We start from the raw sequence: 17944 nt of genomic DNA, 5'->3' as shown, positions 1-17944 counted from the left end.
AAAATAAGAATTTATGACAACTTTATACCAAAGCAATGTTTCCATGAAGTAAAAGTACATCTTAGAAATGTCTGTCTGCTCTTTGAAATACAACAGCAGGAGCTTAAAATGAGTTTTTTATGGTTTTTTAGTGTTGAAAAAAAGCGTTACTAATCCCTTTATTAGAAGGCTGGTTCAAAAATCTGATAAAAGCTAACGACTGATCCACTGAGTTTTAGCTTGGATGTTATGTCCTAGATGCATGGTTTGGCAATACTGATAACTCAATACCCAAAAGCACTGAGATTTTTTTAAGACAGTTAAACCGATTGTTTTGACTCCAAAGCGAGGATGTATAAGCTGAGTCTGTTCAGCCAGTTCTGACCTTCTAGGCTGAATCTGACCCACTCTTCCAGCCAAGGTTAGACACCTCTGCAGGAAGAATTCTGGCAGTCCTAGTGATCATGCCTGGTATTTATCCTTAACCAAAGAGTTTGATCACCGAAGTACAACATATTGAAACTATGCTGTATTTTTGAGGTGTATGGACCTTTAAAAATTGTGGGCAATATTGTGGTACTTTGAAAACTGAACTGTTCTAGCTCCTAAAAAGTTTAGTTTTGAGCAAGATTTTATTATTGTTTGGGGTTTTTTTGTGAAAATGATGGGCCTTTCAGGCCTGATTTTCTCTTAAAGTGCATGTGATAGAACTCCCACCAAGAAAGAAATATGCTTTGGCTGCTTGATTATCAGCAAGTTGCTCTGCATGAACTTGTACAACACCATTAAGTTAAATTCTTCATTATAAATTCAAAATAACTGCAGATATTTATCAGTCTGACTGAGTCCAAGACTCAATCTTATGCAGAGTATTTCTAGACACATGTCATTCTACAATGTGTAAAATGCCCATATTAATAAAGCAGTAAGTTAGAGTAATGCATGAAAACAAGGGTTTTTTAAAAGTGTAAAAAATTACCTATGATGGGTTTCTTAAGAGTTTAAGAGGCAGCTCCATCTGAGTGTAGACATAGCATTTTGTCATTAGTAACACTTCAAAGCAGTGCCTGAATCTGTTTTATCTTATAAATTAACGTCTCTATGAAGAGTGAGGAAGAAAGCCAATAATAATTTAACTATTTGAATCAGACCTAAGTACAAATATCTCCAGCTAGATATATCTCCATACATACATACATATGCATATGCATATGCCTAAATATGTGAACCCACACCCACACATGCACATATATGAGGCTTTTATTTTAAACACTGGAACATTCCACAGATAAGCAAAACTCCAAGTGATTTGTAGTACATCACTATTTTTACTTAAAATAGGGGTTTTATTAAAACAGCAACAAAGGACTGATTTATTACAATTATTTTACCTACAGAGTAAGACAGTTCCAAATAAGTTCCATTTCACAAAATCAAGCAACGAATCTACCTTAAACTAATTGCAGCCTTCATACAGGTGCAAGAAAGTTTAGTCACACCTGTGATACTTCTTAAAATAACCTTGAAGGGAATTAAATATATTTACAAAGTTTTTGAGATTGATCACGGTGTTAATACAGTGGTTACTCAGGCAAAAGTGCCTTTAAAAATGCATTTATTGCAATACTGAAGTGCAGAATTACAGATACGATAAAAACCAGACGTATTATGTGAATCTCACCATGATTTATGTGGAAATCCCTTTACACTGCAGAAGTGGTCAGGAGGCCTCTGTATACATGAAAATTTAGTCCTAAATTACCAGGCACAATCCGTTACCATCTGTTCCTATATATTGTTTTCCCTTTACTTCTCTCTCTGTTTGTTCTTCCTTCCTGCAAAGAGGTTTTCAAAACCGTTAATGGGAGTTAGGTGTTCTTTTCCCCACTGACTTTGAGTGGTGGGACTGAGCTCTCCGGTCATTTACATGTTTGAAAACTGAGAGCATTAACTCCTGGGGTCTTTCACGGTCTTTTATTTTTGTGCTGGTGCAGGCACATTGTGGCCAGCACTGAAGACTGATTCTGTACATTTTTACTATTATGTAAGCTAGTAGAAAACATGAAAGTGCTGCAGCCATAGTGCAAAGCATTAGAGAAAGTGAGGGAATCTTGTAATTTACTTCAGCAATCTTTGGACAGGATGCTTAAATACTAAAATCATTCCCAAACATTAATCTGCATAGATTTTAAAACCTCCAGGGCAAAAAAGTAAAAATACCTGCAACTGACATGAACAACAGTAGTAAAAATAGAGTATCATCTAGTGGTCTTCAACTGTCCACACATGCTTCCTTTAGAGGTCACTTAAATACTGGTTTACAGTTCTTGCACAGCAGGTTTAGTGGAGCTGTTCCTGGTGGTAATTTCGTTGTGCCACCTCTGTCAACTAAAGTTTCAGCAGTAACTTTCATTGCTAAATGACTTACGATCCCATAGGTAATTTCAGAGCTGCACACAACCTAACACTTAAGTTGTGAATTTTATTTATTCACATAAATGGTGAATTTGGTCTCTTCATTTCATACATGCATACATGTAGAGACTTACCTATTCAGACTATGCCACCGTGTTGGATATGTGGTGTTTGTCAGTGAGAGGTACCAGCCAGGCAAGCGGCCCATGGCAGCTTGTAAATTCTGTTGCCGTAATACAGTCTTGTTGATAACTCAGGGCTGTGGCTCCCCAGTTTTGCTTTAATACAGCAAGGGAGGCACTCAAAGTCCTGACAGAGGCCAGTGCACTGGGTCAGCTTGAAATTACCCATACATTGGTAAAAACAGTGAGATGTTTATCTAGTTAATCGGTCGGAAGCAATTACAGTAGTTTTCTTCCCTACTTTATGCGTATATGGTTAGTTTGATTTACTAGAAAAGAACAAACACAGAAAATTCCGACTGTACAAGACAAAAACTTGTAAGCTCTACATTCACAAAACAAGGGCCCTGGTGTTCTAGAACTGTCACTGCCTTTGTTGCTGTCCCTTTGATGCCACCAAAGCAAGCAACAACAAAGAACTCTCCCATGTGGATGTGTCAGCCTGACACCCTCCAAACTGCCTTTTTTGCTCTCTTATCAAGAATGACAAGATGAGGGAAAAAAAAAAAAAAAAAAAAAGAAAAAAAGAGAAACAACAGAGCAAATGCCTTACTAAATCAGAGCTGCTTGCATTGCTTGTTGAATAGCTTGTGCTGACAGACAGTTACTCTGGAAATGTTACGGCAAATTGCACAGAGCAGCCTTGACACTGGAACTACTGTACATCTGTGGTGTAAAGGGGCAGAAGGGGAGAAGATGGAGAAAGAAGATAAAAGAGAAATGAGAAGAGTAAAGATACACATGCAAGCGGAAACAAATGTTCTAGGTTGATATCCAAGAAACCTTGTCAGTGCTGCTGCATTGGTCTTACTGAGCGTGGGTTGAAGTTTATTTTTGGCTTGTAGCTTGTAAATGCTTTCTGGAACTCGTAATTTATTATCCAGCAGTATTAGTTAGGAACTAGTTTAGAATATCAAAAGGAGTCATAGAAAGAGTTTTTTGTGTTTTGCTATCAATACAGATAGTGACATTATACTTAATTAAACCAAGGTGAAACAATGTTTTATTAAACGTCCTATATATCTGTAGATCCTGAGGCCGGATTTTAATTTAAGTCTTAAACACCCTGCGTGCAGTGCAGTAGCAAGCACACAGAAATAATTTCTTTTTTTGTCAGTAGAAGTTCAGCTTGTTTGTAGATTGCTTGATTTCAGTGCATTGAATACTTCTGATACTTCCACGGTTCAGTTTTCCACTTCCTTAGGATTATGGGTAATGAGTTAAGCCAATATCACATTTATATCTAATAGGTTCGCAAGCTCAATAAAACCAACTTCTCTCTAAGTTGTTTTTTTGAGTTTCCAAACAGAAGTAGCAATAATTTTTCCAGTAATTCTTTGGTGTTGCTTCATTGTACCACTCAGAAAATGGTAGTAACCTCGAAAATTTGATCTACACAATTTATGTCCCTTGCTTATCACCCAGGAATGACAAAACAGCTAATACATTTTTCATTATTGACAGTTTGATCATGTTGTGTTGTACTGCTGTAGACTTCTGCCATTTTCTGTTATTAATGATGATTATTATTAGTTCTTACTCTTTCTGGTGATACTGGCACTACTGGGAGAAAACCAAAACCAGCATCAGAAGTGTAAATGACACTTGGAAGACCCCAGCCTAGGAAATGTGATGTATATGGTCCACCATTTTTTGCTTCATCTTGCTGTAACATTTAAACACTGAGAAAGGAATTTTAACAAATTACAGGTTGTTCTGGGATTAGTGATTTGGTGAGAACATTCCTCAAACACAGAAGTAAAGTTATGTCTCTTATTGGTTGTATCCTTGGGATCTGCTGCTGGGAATCAGCATGACATTTCCTGGCTGATGTTGGAGTACCTCCCAACAGTTGGCTTTCCTACAGTCAGAAGGTCAGTGCCTGGCTACCTCTTCAGCAGAAGGACTCTGTTGGAGCCCTGTAGAAGGGTGCTGCCTTCTGCAGTGCTGAGAGCAAAACAGCTTGTTCTCAGCGCTGGCTGTGGACGGCTTTATGAAAGGTGAGATCAGTTGTCTTTAGCAGTTATTGGATCACACTCATGCCGGCTGCAGAAAGAGTCCCTACCTTTTATAAGTGGAGGAAGAAATACTACATTTTAGACTATACCCTTAACTGACAAAAATCTATGATCTGTTTTATCAAAGCCGGTTCAAGATCAAATACACACTGATTTCATTCCAACTGCTTGAGGTCAGTTGGAGTTATTCCAGTTTGCACCCTATGAGAATTTGGCACATGCATTTTAAAAGGCAATTAGGCCCTAAAGCAAGAGCAGACTGTGTTATGTTTGAATTTCCAACTAAACTGTAAGTAGCAATAAATATAATATACAGCCCAATTACGACTTGCACGCTCTCCTCCCCTTTTTTAAAGAAAGGAGAATATCTTTACATTTTCTTCTTTGATCTCTCTGAGCATCAGATTTTTTAATATATCATTTGACCCACATTTATTTTTATATTACTATAATGATTACAGTTTTAATTAACATGACAGTTTGAAATATAAAAAGATAATTGAAATACAGAGTAACACTTAAATTGCTAGTCTAACAAAGTAATATCTCAAAAACATTTTGAAATACGCATGTTGATATCATCCATTAATTAATTAACACAGTAATTAATCATCCATTAATGCATACATTTCTATTGCATTGGCCCCAAAATAATCACTAATAAATATCAAATCAAACCCTTATATCAAAATTTTAGTTGACTTTGAGTAAGTGCTTGAAGAATATCCATATTATCAAAGTATTTTTCATGTAAGAAGCAAGAGCATGTTGTATTACTGATCTATAAATGTATATGTAAGCTGAAAAAAATTATGGTCATAGGGATATATGAGTTCTATATTGGCTATATTTTTATATATTTGGGCTAAATATATGTGTAGTTGTGTGCTTGTGTATCTTTGGTTAAGTTTGACAAGAAACAAAATTGCAACAAAAGATTAGAGATCAGTAATTCTTGAACAGAGGCAATTTTTTATATCCAGAACAAGTTGGTTTAGAAAAATATTTGGAAATTTATGTTTTCCTGTTAAACTTCCCTGTTGCTCCTCTACAAACAGCCATTTCCTTTATTAGAAAAAAGATAATAGTTTTAGGATTGGTACTAGTGCTACTGGTACAACTCCTCAGAAAAGAGTAAATTACTGGCAAATACGATACCCGGGTAGGCTGCAAATGAGAGTCCTATTTCTACTTGTGTCAGCACAAATGCTTCCACAGACATCAATGAGACTAAGATTTCACCAGGGATCTTTATCAGTTATTCAGAACAATTATGGCAGTTGGAGAGGTGAATCAGGCTTCTAAGACAGAAGTTTCAAATTACAAAAGATGATTTCTTATCTGTACCCAAGGTATAAAAGACACAATCCATTATTACATGAATTTTAATGGAATTTTCTGCATGACATCCTAGTAGTTTAGCATCAAATTCAGGAAGATTAGTGCCACATAGCAGCAGAACTGTCCCAGCTGTTGGGGTTTTTCACTGTCCCAGGCCTTCTGTACTTTCAGTTTCTTTTCACAAAAGCAAAGTTTTTTTCACCAGTCTCTAGGTTTTTCTGTACATTTCCTTTTTCTGTTTCCTTTCTGGAGAGCTTGTTAGTTGTAGCATGTAATGTAGCAAATATGGAATGAAACATCTGTTTTCCAAGAAAACCGGCAAACATAAAGCTGACTGAATTTTTGTGACATTATTGATGTTAGCCTACTCATCTTTAAACATACCTATAGATATATGTAAGCAAATTCATGATAGCATTCTCCTAGCATGTGTGGTCTTTACTCTCATTCCTTAAATAAAATCAGCAAACCAGTTAGTGAACAGGGAAGTAAAATGCAGAGTCAAAGGGACATTAAGGCAAAATAGTAATTAATGGAGTTATTTTTGTAGAAATCACTCAGTATCTTTGCACAGATTAAGGATGATTTAAGATTGCACTCACAATTACATTCTGTATAGATACATGTGGACTGATTAAATATAATGCAACACAAATGATGGAATGCTGTATAACCTAATCTGTATTAAGGGGCATGTGCTGGCACTAGTCTAGAAACATTGAGTCGGTCTGGTATTGATATTATAGTTTATTGGCATGATACTAAGTCTGATATATTTATCACGAATTTGAGTGTAATGAACTTCTACCTAACTGTATCTGTTCTGAAATAGAATTACAACAGATTTCACTGGATTTTCACTTCTTAATAGCGGAGTTTGACTACTCTCACACTGCTTATTCCTGTCATATGTTGAGCCACACCAAGATCAGCCCATCTATTCTCCTACACTTCAGCACCTTGCAAGATATGATCAGTATGTTGTTCCAGAAATTTCCACTGTGCTAATTCTGTTAGAACACAGCATGAATATTAATTAATGTAAAACGTATGCTTTTTCCCAAGGAGACTGTTGCCTTCCTTTCATGTCCTTCCTATAGCTTTGATACTACTAGATTTTGAAATACACTTTACAGGTGCTTATTCAGCATTTGCTCAACTAGATCTTACTCGGGCAAAGAAGAAACACAGTCACAACCCCTATCGTACTGCAGACAGTGAGGAGTAGCTGGGTTAGATTTGACACAGGTTCTTTCCACAGTCAGTGGAGAGTTGCTTTCTTTTATTAAATGCCACAGCTTGTTAACTGCAGAGAGAAGACTTTTTAGTGTTTCAAGTTCACCCGGCCATCCCAGCAGGTAATGAGGAGACACTTGGTACCAGGCAAGGCTTGTCCTGGTGCGGAAAACATCCGCACACAAAGCAGTTTTGAGCTGGCAAAGAAAAAACATTGTACTAGAAACATAAAGGAAAAGTTGACTGTGCTCAGTCACAACTTCATGTTTATTTGCTTCTTGCTGAGGAATGAAGTTTTTCTTTTCAGACACAAGCAACAATTGCAAGAAAAAAAGTTTCTGATCATTTTGAGAGCCTTCTGTGAGCGTCTCATTATTTGTATTGTCTTTGGGAATGTTCTCCTGACCTGGTCACCACCATTTCTCAAAACTCTTGACACTGCAGAAGAGGTCAGAATACACCAAAAGGGTAAACAGATGGGGAACATTCAAGGGAGAGCATAGACATGTCTTCTCTCAGATACGACCGTAGACCATGAACTTGACCTGCAGCACTGCAGCTATTCAAGGCAGTGCGCAGAGATTGCTAGCTGGGCTGGACTGCGTTGAAAGATATTTTATAAATAACTGCCGTTTGAAAGGATGGAGGCAACATACTTTCTTTTCAGCTCATTTATTTTACATCTTTTAGAAGGAAACATGCAGTAGTATAAAAACTTAACCTATGTTTAAGTCAAAAGTATCCCAGTATCCTGACTCCAACAGTGGCAGGAAGCCGGTACTGAGGGAAGCATGTGGTAACACTTCACCATAAACTTTTCCAGCCTCCATGAATTTGCAAGATTATATGAAGCAGCATAAGTAAAATCTAGTTCTAGAATAATGTACCTCAAAAAATATGGTCCAAAGTCAGTAACACTGTGTCCTCTTGATTACTTTTTTCATTAAAGAGAGGTGATACATTTGAGCCTGAATGTGCCTAATGAGATATTTCTAAAATAATGTCAGAAATGCTGGAATTCAAAGAAATAACTTAAAAATTGAAAGTCAAAGTTGTTCAAACAATAGAAGCCAGCCATTTGGTTATGTAAGTGCTATAAACAAGCTAGTCCATTCCTGCTTTCAGAAATGATTAACTAAATACTGAACTGTAGAGACAGATAGTATGTCCATCCTCGTCTGTTCAGGGAAAGCAACATTTACCCATCCTGACTAAAATCACTTCCCAAAGTCCATCCAAGGTTCAGTAAAATAACTGGGCAGCTTTCCTCAAATAATTTAGAGTAATGGAAAACAAAATCCCTGAAGTGGAGAAGAGTAAGCCCTGATAGATACTTGATAGGTACTGTAGTGTCAACAAGGGGATTCATTTTCCCCTATGCCAAGACTGAGAATAGAAACACAGTAATAGCAGGAAAAACCTGCAAGGAAGGCATTAAAAATGGTCAGGAACAAATAAGCCAAACTTAATGAGCTTTGCAGCATGCCTTAAAGAACTGTTGTGCTAACTTTCATCCAAGAATATTGAAACAATTAGATGATCCAAATGAATCATTTTTGCTGATTTTTACCAAATACCATAATGCTGGGGAATTCCAAAGGGCTGAGAAGATGCTACTGTTGTGCCAGTGGTCAGAAGTGGTCTCATGGAGCGTGTTGGGAAAAGATAGGTGGTTTGCCTGAAGTTAGTTCCACAGAAAATCATGAAAAAGGTGTCATGTGGAAGAATTTAATATGGTACCTGAAGGTCAGACAACATCATTACATAGAAAATAGTTCTTGCCAGATGTCTGTCTACCTTTTCTGTCATTGTCAGTTTGCTTGGTGAGAGAACTACATGGATGTACGTGTATTTTGTCATTTGTGATACATTTGATGTAGCCCTCTACTGAAATACGTAGCACTATACATGGTGAGCAAGATCTTCTGCTCCATAAGGAGAGGAGTATCATATAATATAGTATTAACCACCATCTGCAAAATTGGTGCAAGCTCTTTCCAAACTGAAAAATAGTCAAACCAGAACTTCAAGAGCGACCTGAGGTTTGAAAAACTCGTGAGAAGTAAATGCAGAAGCTATGTCTACCAAAAAGAAGATGAACATGGTTTCATCTGTCTAAGGTGTTGTACAAGACATATTTAATAACTGAGAATTTCACACATCTGAAAAAAAAAATAGGCTTACCCTGTGACTGCCTCACCTTGGAGCAAGAGTGAGGCAGGTTTGACTCACTCATCTGCCTGCAGGAATTTGGGTGCATATGCCTGATTCTCAGATGTCTGGACATCAGACTCCAGTGTATTTCAGAGTGAGAGACTAGCTCGGCAGCTCCGTCTGAAGCTGAGCGCCTCTGCAGAGCACATTTAAATTCGTCGAATGGAAAGAGGATGAGCCACTTGCTCGGAGTTACAGGTCACGTCATTCAGCAGGTGTGTGTGTGTACAGGGAGGAGCCTTTTCCACAAATTGAAAATGTCTGAAAAGTCTTTGGAGCTGGGATCTAGAATAATGTTTTCTTTCTTTACGGCCCAATTTTTATTTTTACTTTTTGTATGAAAGAGGTATCTAAAGAGAAGGTGTGCACAGGACCCTGTAGGTAGCCTGGGGCAGCTAAACTCCTTAGGAAGACAGTGTTTAAGGGTCAGTCAGTGCTGGATCTTTGGGACTGCAGTCATAAGCACTTGGCCTTTTCCATGAACAGTATTGGCAACTGGTGCTAACTTCAGTGCTGTAGATTCCTCTCTGGCAGCTTGACACCTAAGGCATTTTCCGGATCTAGTCCTGTGGTCTTTCCTAAGGGGCCAGAGGCCAAATGAAATGTCAACTCTGTTATCACATCAGCTGGTCTATCACAACTGTCTACAGTTTTGGTGTGCAGTATCTTAGCTGATGAGAAATACCAATTCCCCCTGGCTTAATGTGGTCTGCAAAGAGGGTTACATCTTATCAACCCGCATTTGTTGCCAGCTAAGAGGAGACACTGGGGCTCTAGTGTCACAGAGTAACTTGGCTGCGAATCTGACCGCTACCAGTCCATTTTCCATCTAGGGTACATTCATGCTGAACTGAGATGTCAAGAGGCTAGATGCAAGATGCTCTGGAGTTGCACTGATGGAGAACATGGAAATACCATTATTTCACATCAAATACATGGCCTCTTTCCTAAACACAAACCTGACAGAATGCAGTCTTTTTCTCTCGAGAGCCGCATGCTTTACCAGAAGTATTTGTTGTACTTACCTAGGTTTGTAAAATACTTTCAGGCGTTCTGAGAAGGAAGGTGCAATAGAATTAGGGGGGAAAGCCTCATATATTTTAGCAAATACCCATTATGCCAGCCTATTACACAGGGAAAACTATGATTCCACCAGTACAGCAATTTTATGTGTAGTTATTTTAAAGTAGACTGTGGTCATTAATATGTGGATGTATTTTGATAGTGCAAATGAGTTAAATATTCACAGATATCACACATGGACAATTCTGAAAGTGCATGCCTTTAAATCCAGTGATGCTAATTGTTGTCAGTATATCTGTATTTTAGTTGCCGATGATTAATCCTTAAAAAGAACAATATGAAGAATTCAACGTGCATTCTAAACCATAAGGTCAATTTGCAATGAAATCACATTTTGCCTCTGCAGTGCAGTCCAGCTGTCAGTAAATCAACTGTACAGTTAAGGACTTCTCTTTTTTTTTTTTTTCTTTTTTTTTTAGTTTTTTCTTTCTTTTAAAAGTGTATTAATGACAAAACAAGGCTATTAAACTACTGCCTCTGGCATCAGTCGCTCAAATGTAACTGTGTTGCACTTTTTAACAACCAAATTAATTCCACATGAAGAGAAAAAGTATTCACTCTTTTTCTTTTCCTTTTTCAAACTTTACAGACGTCTTGCAGGAAATGGCTTGACATACATTCCTAAGGGAGCATTTGCTGGCCTTTTCAGTCTTAAAGTGCTGTAAGTAAACTGTGTGTTGTTTGATATATTTCTGATTTCCTAAATGCTCCAGGGAAGTAATTAACCAGTGAAGTTTTGATCAAGTAAATTACATATTTTGATCAGCTCATTTTGAACAATTCAATTGAAGATACATATGAACATCATTAAATCTTTGTTTTTTCGTATAGAAAGTACCCTAAACACAAAGGTTGGAAAACATTAATGCCATTCTAAAAACAACTTGCTCATCAAGTAGATGTCTCTGTACAATATCAAAGGTAAAAATTGGTTCAGTTAATAGTTTCTTTGTCTCAAAAGTTCTGATTTCAAGTCTAAAAAACTTAGTGAACTTTTCGTGATCACACAAAACTGGGGCAGATTACCTTTTTCTTTTCTTGAGAGCCAGAGGGAAAAAACATTATTGTAAAACACCATGTAATTTAAAATTGAGTTCATATTTTATATCTTGTTCTTTGTGATGTAATTACTATAAGATAAATTATAAAAAATATGACAAAACCTTGTATTATTTGGAGTAGTAAAACAGTACATATAGTTAATAAAATTATTAGCAGGCCACATCTCACGGTATTTATACTAGAGGGTGTCTTTGCCTATGTAAAGTTCACAGAAGCTGCATTACTGGCAAGAACGCCAACCTCCTAGGCAGCATCAAACCAAGCCAGATGCTACTGTAAGAGTATACAAAGCTCTACTGAAAAAATACGTAAGTGGGAAAGAAGTATGAAGAGCTTCCCACTCCATCTACTCTTAAGTTGGCCAGCTGTAGCTCATGTTGGCCTAAGGAGATTTAGGCCTGCCAAAAATGATTTACAGTGTCCCATCAAGTATGCCTTATTTTGAAGGCAGCATGTACTGCTTCAGTTTTGTCCGCAGAGAATCCTTTTATATATGCAGGAGTTGGTCCAAACGAGGATATGAGGCAGTATGAATGAAACCATATTCAAAGGGAGGAAAAGATTCTTTTGGAATCAAAAGTGATTTTTGAGTGTTTGCAAGCTAAATGATGTGATATTTCAGAAAAGATATTTGTCAGGTCATTGCTATCAACTATCCGTTTGAGAAAACTGATTTCATTGGGAAAAATTCAGCAGTTTTTACATAGAAAAATTTATTCAAACCAAATCATAAACTCCTTATACAGGTAAAAATTCTGTTTGCCATAGTAGCATTTTGCTGAGTAAGGATTTGAAAAGTCAGTCCTTCTCAGCTTTATCAGAATAAGAAAGTGAAGCACTTCAGAAGGAAAACAAAATCAGTACACGAGGATGACAATTTCAGAATCACTGGAGGCAATTAGGGGCTCAAGCCCTATTGAGAGCAAATCGGATTTATTCTTTTGACTTCCTCAGCTGCTTTGAAAATCCTGCTCAAAGCTGATGTGTAGCTGTTCACAAAGCTAATATGCTGTAAGTATTTGTTTACTTTGAAGAGAACTGGCATTTGACAGGGGTGGAGTATTTGTGTACTTTCCTTTGTAATCTCGAAGTAGAACCAGTACAAAGGAGGTAAGCTTGGAAGAAAATTTACAATAGAAGGAAATTATCTTTATTGAGTTGATTCTGGGTTTTGTGCTACCCAAAATGTAGGATGCTGCAGAATAACCAGCTACGCCAGGTTCCTACTGAAGCACTCCAGAACTTGCGCAGCCTGCAGTCTCTGTAAGTATACTTGATAAAACAACTTGTAACCTTGCATGAACAATAATGTATGATTACCTATTAATTACCTGTTAATATCATTTAATAATGTGCTGAATCAACATTTTCTTTTAACTCTCTTTGAGCTGCTTTCCAAGAGAATTGTACTCTCAATTAAACATCAAAAGTGACTGATTTCATTCCAGTAGTTTCATGACACCAGCAGCTTCTTTGCAGTGTTATAAACTGGTTCACCGTCTGAGAAGACACTCCTTGCCCTGCAATGCTTTCTGTCTGTCAAGAAGAATATAGTCCCTTGAGCACTGGTCTTTCCCATGGTTTCTTGTTAAGATTCTTTACCAGGGAAAAGAAAGAATCCCAAATGACTCCCTTGGTTTTTTTCATTTGGTGTAATTTTTTTCTGTTTAAGCAGTATGGAAAACACTATTAACTCATGAAACAAAGTGTACTAGGGGATGCTTAATTATATTCTGTGCTTCAGGCAGGTCTCCGTATTTATAGTTCTTGACTGTGCTGTGCTGACTCAGTCCACAAGCCTCAGTTTTAACAGAACTCCTGCCAGAACTGCTAGACCAGGAGTGAGGATTGGCTGCTTTGTGGTACGAATAAATTATTTTGATGTGCTTCTGCCCCATACATAAGGATGGTTGTACGAGGTTGCGCTGAAAGCTGACCTAGCCCAGTATACAGTCTTCAACAGCAGATGCCAAAGGAAAACTAGAAGGCAAAGAATATAATAATATTGCTTTGGTAAACTGTCACAGCTGCTGGAGGTTTGCACTCAGGGACTCACTGAGCCTATTGCGGCTTCTTTGAATTTAATACCTCTTAAGGAGTGGTGTTCTATGAGTTTGTATAACTGCTTTTTGACGCAGTGTAAAACTCAGAATTTTTTGTGCCAGCGTATCTGCTGATCAGCTAGCCCTGTGTAGCATGGTGAAGTACCTCCTGTTATTTACTTGGAACTTCTCATCGCATTTGATGTCCCATAAGTGCAGCATCAGAAGAAAGTGGAAACAGTAGTTCCGTATTGTTGAACACCAGATTTATAACCTCTGTTGCACCTCCATTAGTCATGTTTATCAGACGTAGGCTGTTAGGACTGTTTCTCATGTGGGAGCTATTCCTTTCCTCTGGTCATCCTTGTCACTCTTACCGAACTTCTTTTCAGTTCCCATATATTTGATTTGAGATGAGTCGAGGAGGGGGCAGACCTGCACAACATGTTTAAAGCATTGGCACACCATGGATTTATAGAGGGGAAATATGGAAGCTTTTTTGTTCGCTTTCCTACTAACTCCCCAAACTTTGTTTTGCTTAATATTTTTAACCTGTACTCAACACTGAGCTGTTATTTTCATGCTTATTACAACTGTGGGATCTCTTTCTAGCATGTTAGTAGCTACTCAAGAGTTTGGCATGTAAAGTTTAAATTGCCTTTTCCCTAAGTGCCTCACTTGACACCTGACTGTACCTACATTTATCTGCCATGTTCTTGTTCAATTATCATGAGTTCCTTCTGCTGCACATGCTGTTCAGAGTTTGCAACCACAAGGCCACTCTTGCTGTCTCAATGCAGCATGCAGTAAATAGAGTATGTTTCTGAATTATCCGTAGAATTCCATTCTAACCTGATACAAAAAAAATGACTAAATTTTCTAAAGGATCTACTGATTTTGAATGTGCAGCATAAAATATCTAGATGATTGAAGATAGGCAGGCAGGTTGTTTGGACAGAGAAAAATGTCAGCTGACTCTCTGTGCTTTAGTTGGCCATCTTTTTCACAGAATTACTTTGAAATAAAACTATTTTCCTAACAAGTTCCAAGATCCAAATTTGGAAGTTCAAATAGCTGTCACAAAAAATGTTGCTGTAGTGTGCACTGATCACCAGCGTCACTGGTAAAAGTCTTAACAATGGCAGGAATCGAGTGATCACCTATACCAAGATGTCCAAGTTAAGATGTATTGGTTGAGAAATGCACTGTGTTGAATATACTCTTCTTTTTTGTATATCAAGAAGTTCCACCAGAAGGTTAACATCTTTTGCATATATTTAATTCAGCCAAAATCTGAAGAACAGAATTAATGTAATGAATTGATTTTCAGCAAAATTATGTCATCTGTGTATAACTTACCACTACACAGACACACATTACATTGTATTAGCTCCCAGGTTTTATGTCCATCTTGAACAACATTTACCTCCTTAATATACAAAGCATTCATTAAGGTTTCTAAAGGTGAAACAGCCCTAAGAATTAATTATCTTTTAATTGTTATTTGGTCAGTACCTTTTTTCTTTATTGACCAGACACAGACTGAAATATCTTAGCCATATGCTTTTGAGGTTACGGTTCTTTCCTTTGATCTTTGAAAAAGCCATGAGAAAATGTTGGTCTAGTGACTATATTAGATTTTCTTTCTGCTAAACAAACAAAAAAAATCTTGCTGAGATCACATCACTCTATACACATGCTGGACCAAAACACGATAAGCCAAGCAAACAAGAGTTCCTTTGTTGCTCTGAAAGAGACTGTTGAATTTTCAGCACAGTTTCTAAACAAAATGACAGTCTCACTCAGTCTTTGTTGCAAACATTTTTTTCCTTGGGTGAAGAAGTTGAAGAAGTAAACTAAACATAGTTTGTGCAGTCTATGTAAAGGACTGATATTTTGTGACAGAATTAAAACAGAGGGAGGAGTGGTCAGTGGAAACCTTTAGACAGCTGTGTAGCAGACCCAAGATGGAATGATAGGAGTTGTACAGAAAAGCTACTATCACCTGAAAGACGATCACCAGCAAGAGAGACTTCTTTAGGAAAAGAAAACTATTATTCTTTTGTTTGCTTAAACGGGGTTGTGCCTGTCAGATAAAGTGGTGCACAGATTCAATTTCTTCTTTCATATACTCTAGGAATTTTCTGTTCACAAGGTGGTTCTTGCATTGGCTTCTGATTTACAATAGGAATTATTTCTTGAAACCTTTGAAATAGCAGGAGTCTTTTCAAGAGTGTAATTAAGAGGTTAAAAGCCTTCACAAAGGCAATTCCTGTAAGACAGCAACTTCTTGTATTTATTATGTTTAACTATGCAGGTGGCAAAATTTCTGAAAGCCTCATTAACCCTTTGCTTTAGGTTAGTATAGATGCAAAAAACTGAAAACTGGTGACAGGACTCAAATCTCTGCCTGTTGTGGTTTTACTCAAGAAAGGCAGTCATGTAAAGGGGCAAGTCATAGTAACTGCCTTAACCAATGTAAAGACGATTACGTTAAAATCATTTTTATATAAATATACATATATAACTCTGTGTGTGTGTGTGTGTGTACATGCACAATACACAGGTGCATATATATGCACGCACAAGTTTTCCATGTTTACTTGGAATGCAAATTCATCACAAATTTTTGCACAAAAAGGTATTTCTGGATTATATGCTGTCCTTATTATCTAGTTCCAGGCTGACTATAGGTATCAGTATTAATAGATACATTAATCTATGTTAAATGACCTGTGGTACATTGAACAAGAACTGATGCATTGCAGGAAAAAGCAACAATTTCTTACACTTTCTTATCCAAGTTGTAATATTGCTGGCATGCAGAATGGCTTGACAAATTTGAGTGATAAATATTCATAAATTTCTTAAGGTTTGACCTACTTCTAGAATAGACCAGTCTTCTTTAAACTTTATCCAAGAAATACTATAAAATGAGAAATAGGCACAAAAAAATTAACCAAAAAAACCTAGAATTCATGAATTTCATATTCAACCGCAAAAATCTATGAGAAAACCCTTATACTGCTGCCTCAAAACAAATAACAATATGTTTATTTCTGCCACTGAAGAAAAAAAAAAGGTTAAACACTATTAAAATCTTCTCCCATTTATAAAAGTCTTTGTAGTTCAATAGGCAACAACAGTGACCAGGTACTTTGATCAATAAGTAAGTTCAGCTGTAAGAGCTTGGACAGTGATTGCACAGGACCCCAGTTCCCTTTGTGGCAGGAGGATTTAAGGAAGTAACCAGAACATGTTGATTTTGAGATGTGGTTTTGATCTCCAAGTTCAGCAGAAAGATATCTTCAACAAATTATCTCGATTACTAGTCCTAACAATTCAAATGGCATTTAGTTCTGTTAAGACAAGAAGAGAAAAATAAGTTCACAGGTACTATGGTTGAAAGGGAGGAACACACAATCACTGAGGTGTCACAACTTAAATCTTGGCAGCAGGGTCTGAAAGCCACTTGAATGCTGTCTTCCCTGTTACTCAGCTTGAGCAAATGTATTTCTTTAGAACTGACTATAAGCGGATGGTCTCTGGATTTTGTGTTTCCCACAGCATCAATACCTCCATTCTGCTTTTAAACCAAGGAGCCTTTTAATATACCTGTATAGTCAAAAAAACTTTTACATATGTATATTGATTTGTTTCTCAAGTATCCTTATTAACAGCTTGTTTTCTGTCCCAGCTATTTTCATTTAATGTATGTATTTGTTTAAATAGGTGTCTTTTTTTCTCTAGCAATTTCTAATTACATCCCTTATGTACCAGAATTGGCATATAATTTAACTATTTTTGAATAAGAAGGGATTGGAAAAACAGTCAATGACATAACAATACATACCAATAAATTTATTTTTTCCCTGAACACATTAACACAGATTTTTTATTACTAGCAAGCAGTAAGTTGCATATCTCCATTTGTGAATGTTGCTAAATATAGAAGGAAAGCATAATTGGTGTTGCTGATGGAAAAGCAAAGCTTCTGCTATTCTTTTACTGGGACTATTGTAATACAACCCTTTGCAGTGAATACTACAGATGAAACTTCACTACCTGTTTATTTCTTGTTTAGACATCATTGTTAATGAGCAGCTTTTACTGCTGCATTGTCAGACACAGAAACAGTAAAAATCAAGAACAGATCGGGTACTATCTCATTGCCCATGCCAAACCAGTCATCAAGACCATGTAAAAGCAAGCATTATTTACTGTATCACCTGCTTTCATTCCTGTAAAATTTAACAGGACTTGTACTTTAATAGTGGGAAATGGGGCAGAATACAGCATAGCCCATCTTCCAAAGCACTGGCAGCAGTTGACAGAGGGAAAAAAACCCTGTATTTTCTCCCTGGACAACCTG

General features: G+C 37.0%; 1 protein-coding gene across 3 annotated transcripts in view; it reads left to right on the top strand.

The window, feature by feature from the left end:
• Nucleotides 1–17944, top strand: part of LGR5 (leucine rich repeat containing G protein-coupled receptor 5) — a 93210-nt gene that overhangs the window by 40878 nt on the left and 34388 nt on the right. For all 3 annotated transcript variants that reach the window (XM_056341010.1, XM_056341011.1, XM_056341009.1), the window contains exons 3-4: nucleotides 11058–11129; nucleotides 12722–12793. In XM_056341010.1, the coding sequence (XP_056196985.1) occupies nucleotides 11058–11129; nucleotides 12722–12793 (144 nt within the window). The remainder of the gene's footprint in view (nucleotides 1–11057; nucleotides 11130–12721; nucleotides 12794–17944) is intronic.

Source organism: Falco biarmicus, chromosome 5 (assembly GCF_023638135.1).
Source record: "Falco biarmicus isolate bFalBia1 chromosome 5, bFalBia1.pri, whole genome shotgun sequence".
Lineage (NCBI taxonomy): Eukaryota > Metazoa > Chordata > Aves > Falconiformes > Falconidae > Falco > Falco biarmicus.
Note: the sequence above shows the minus strand (reverse complement) of the source record. Positions and strands in the feature narration are given on the sequence as shown.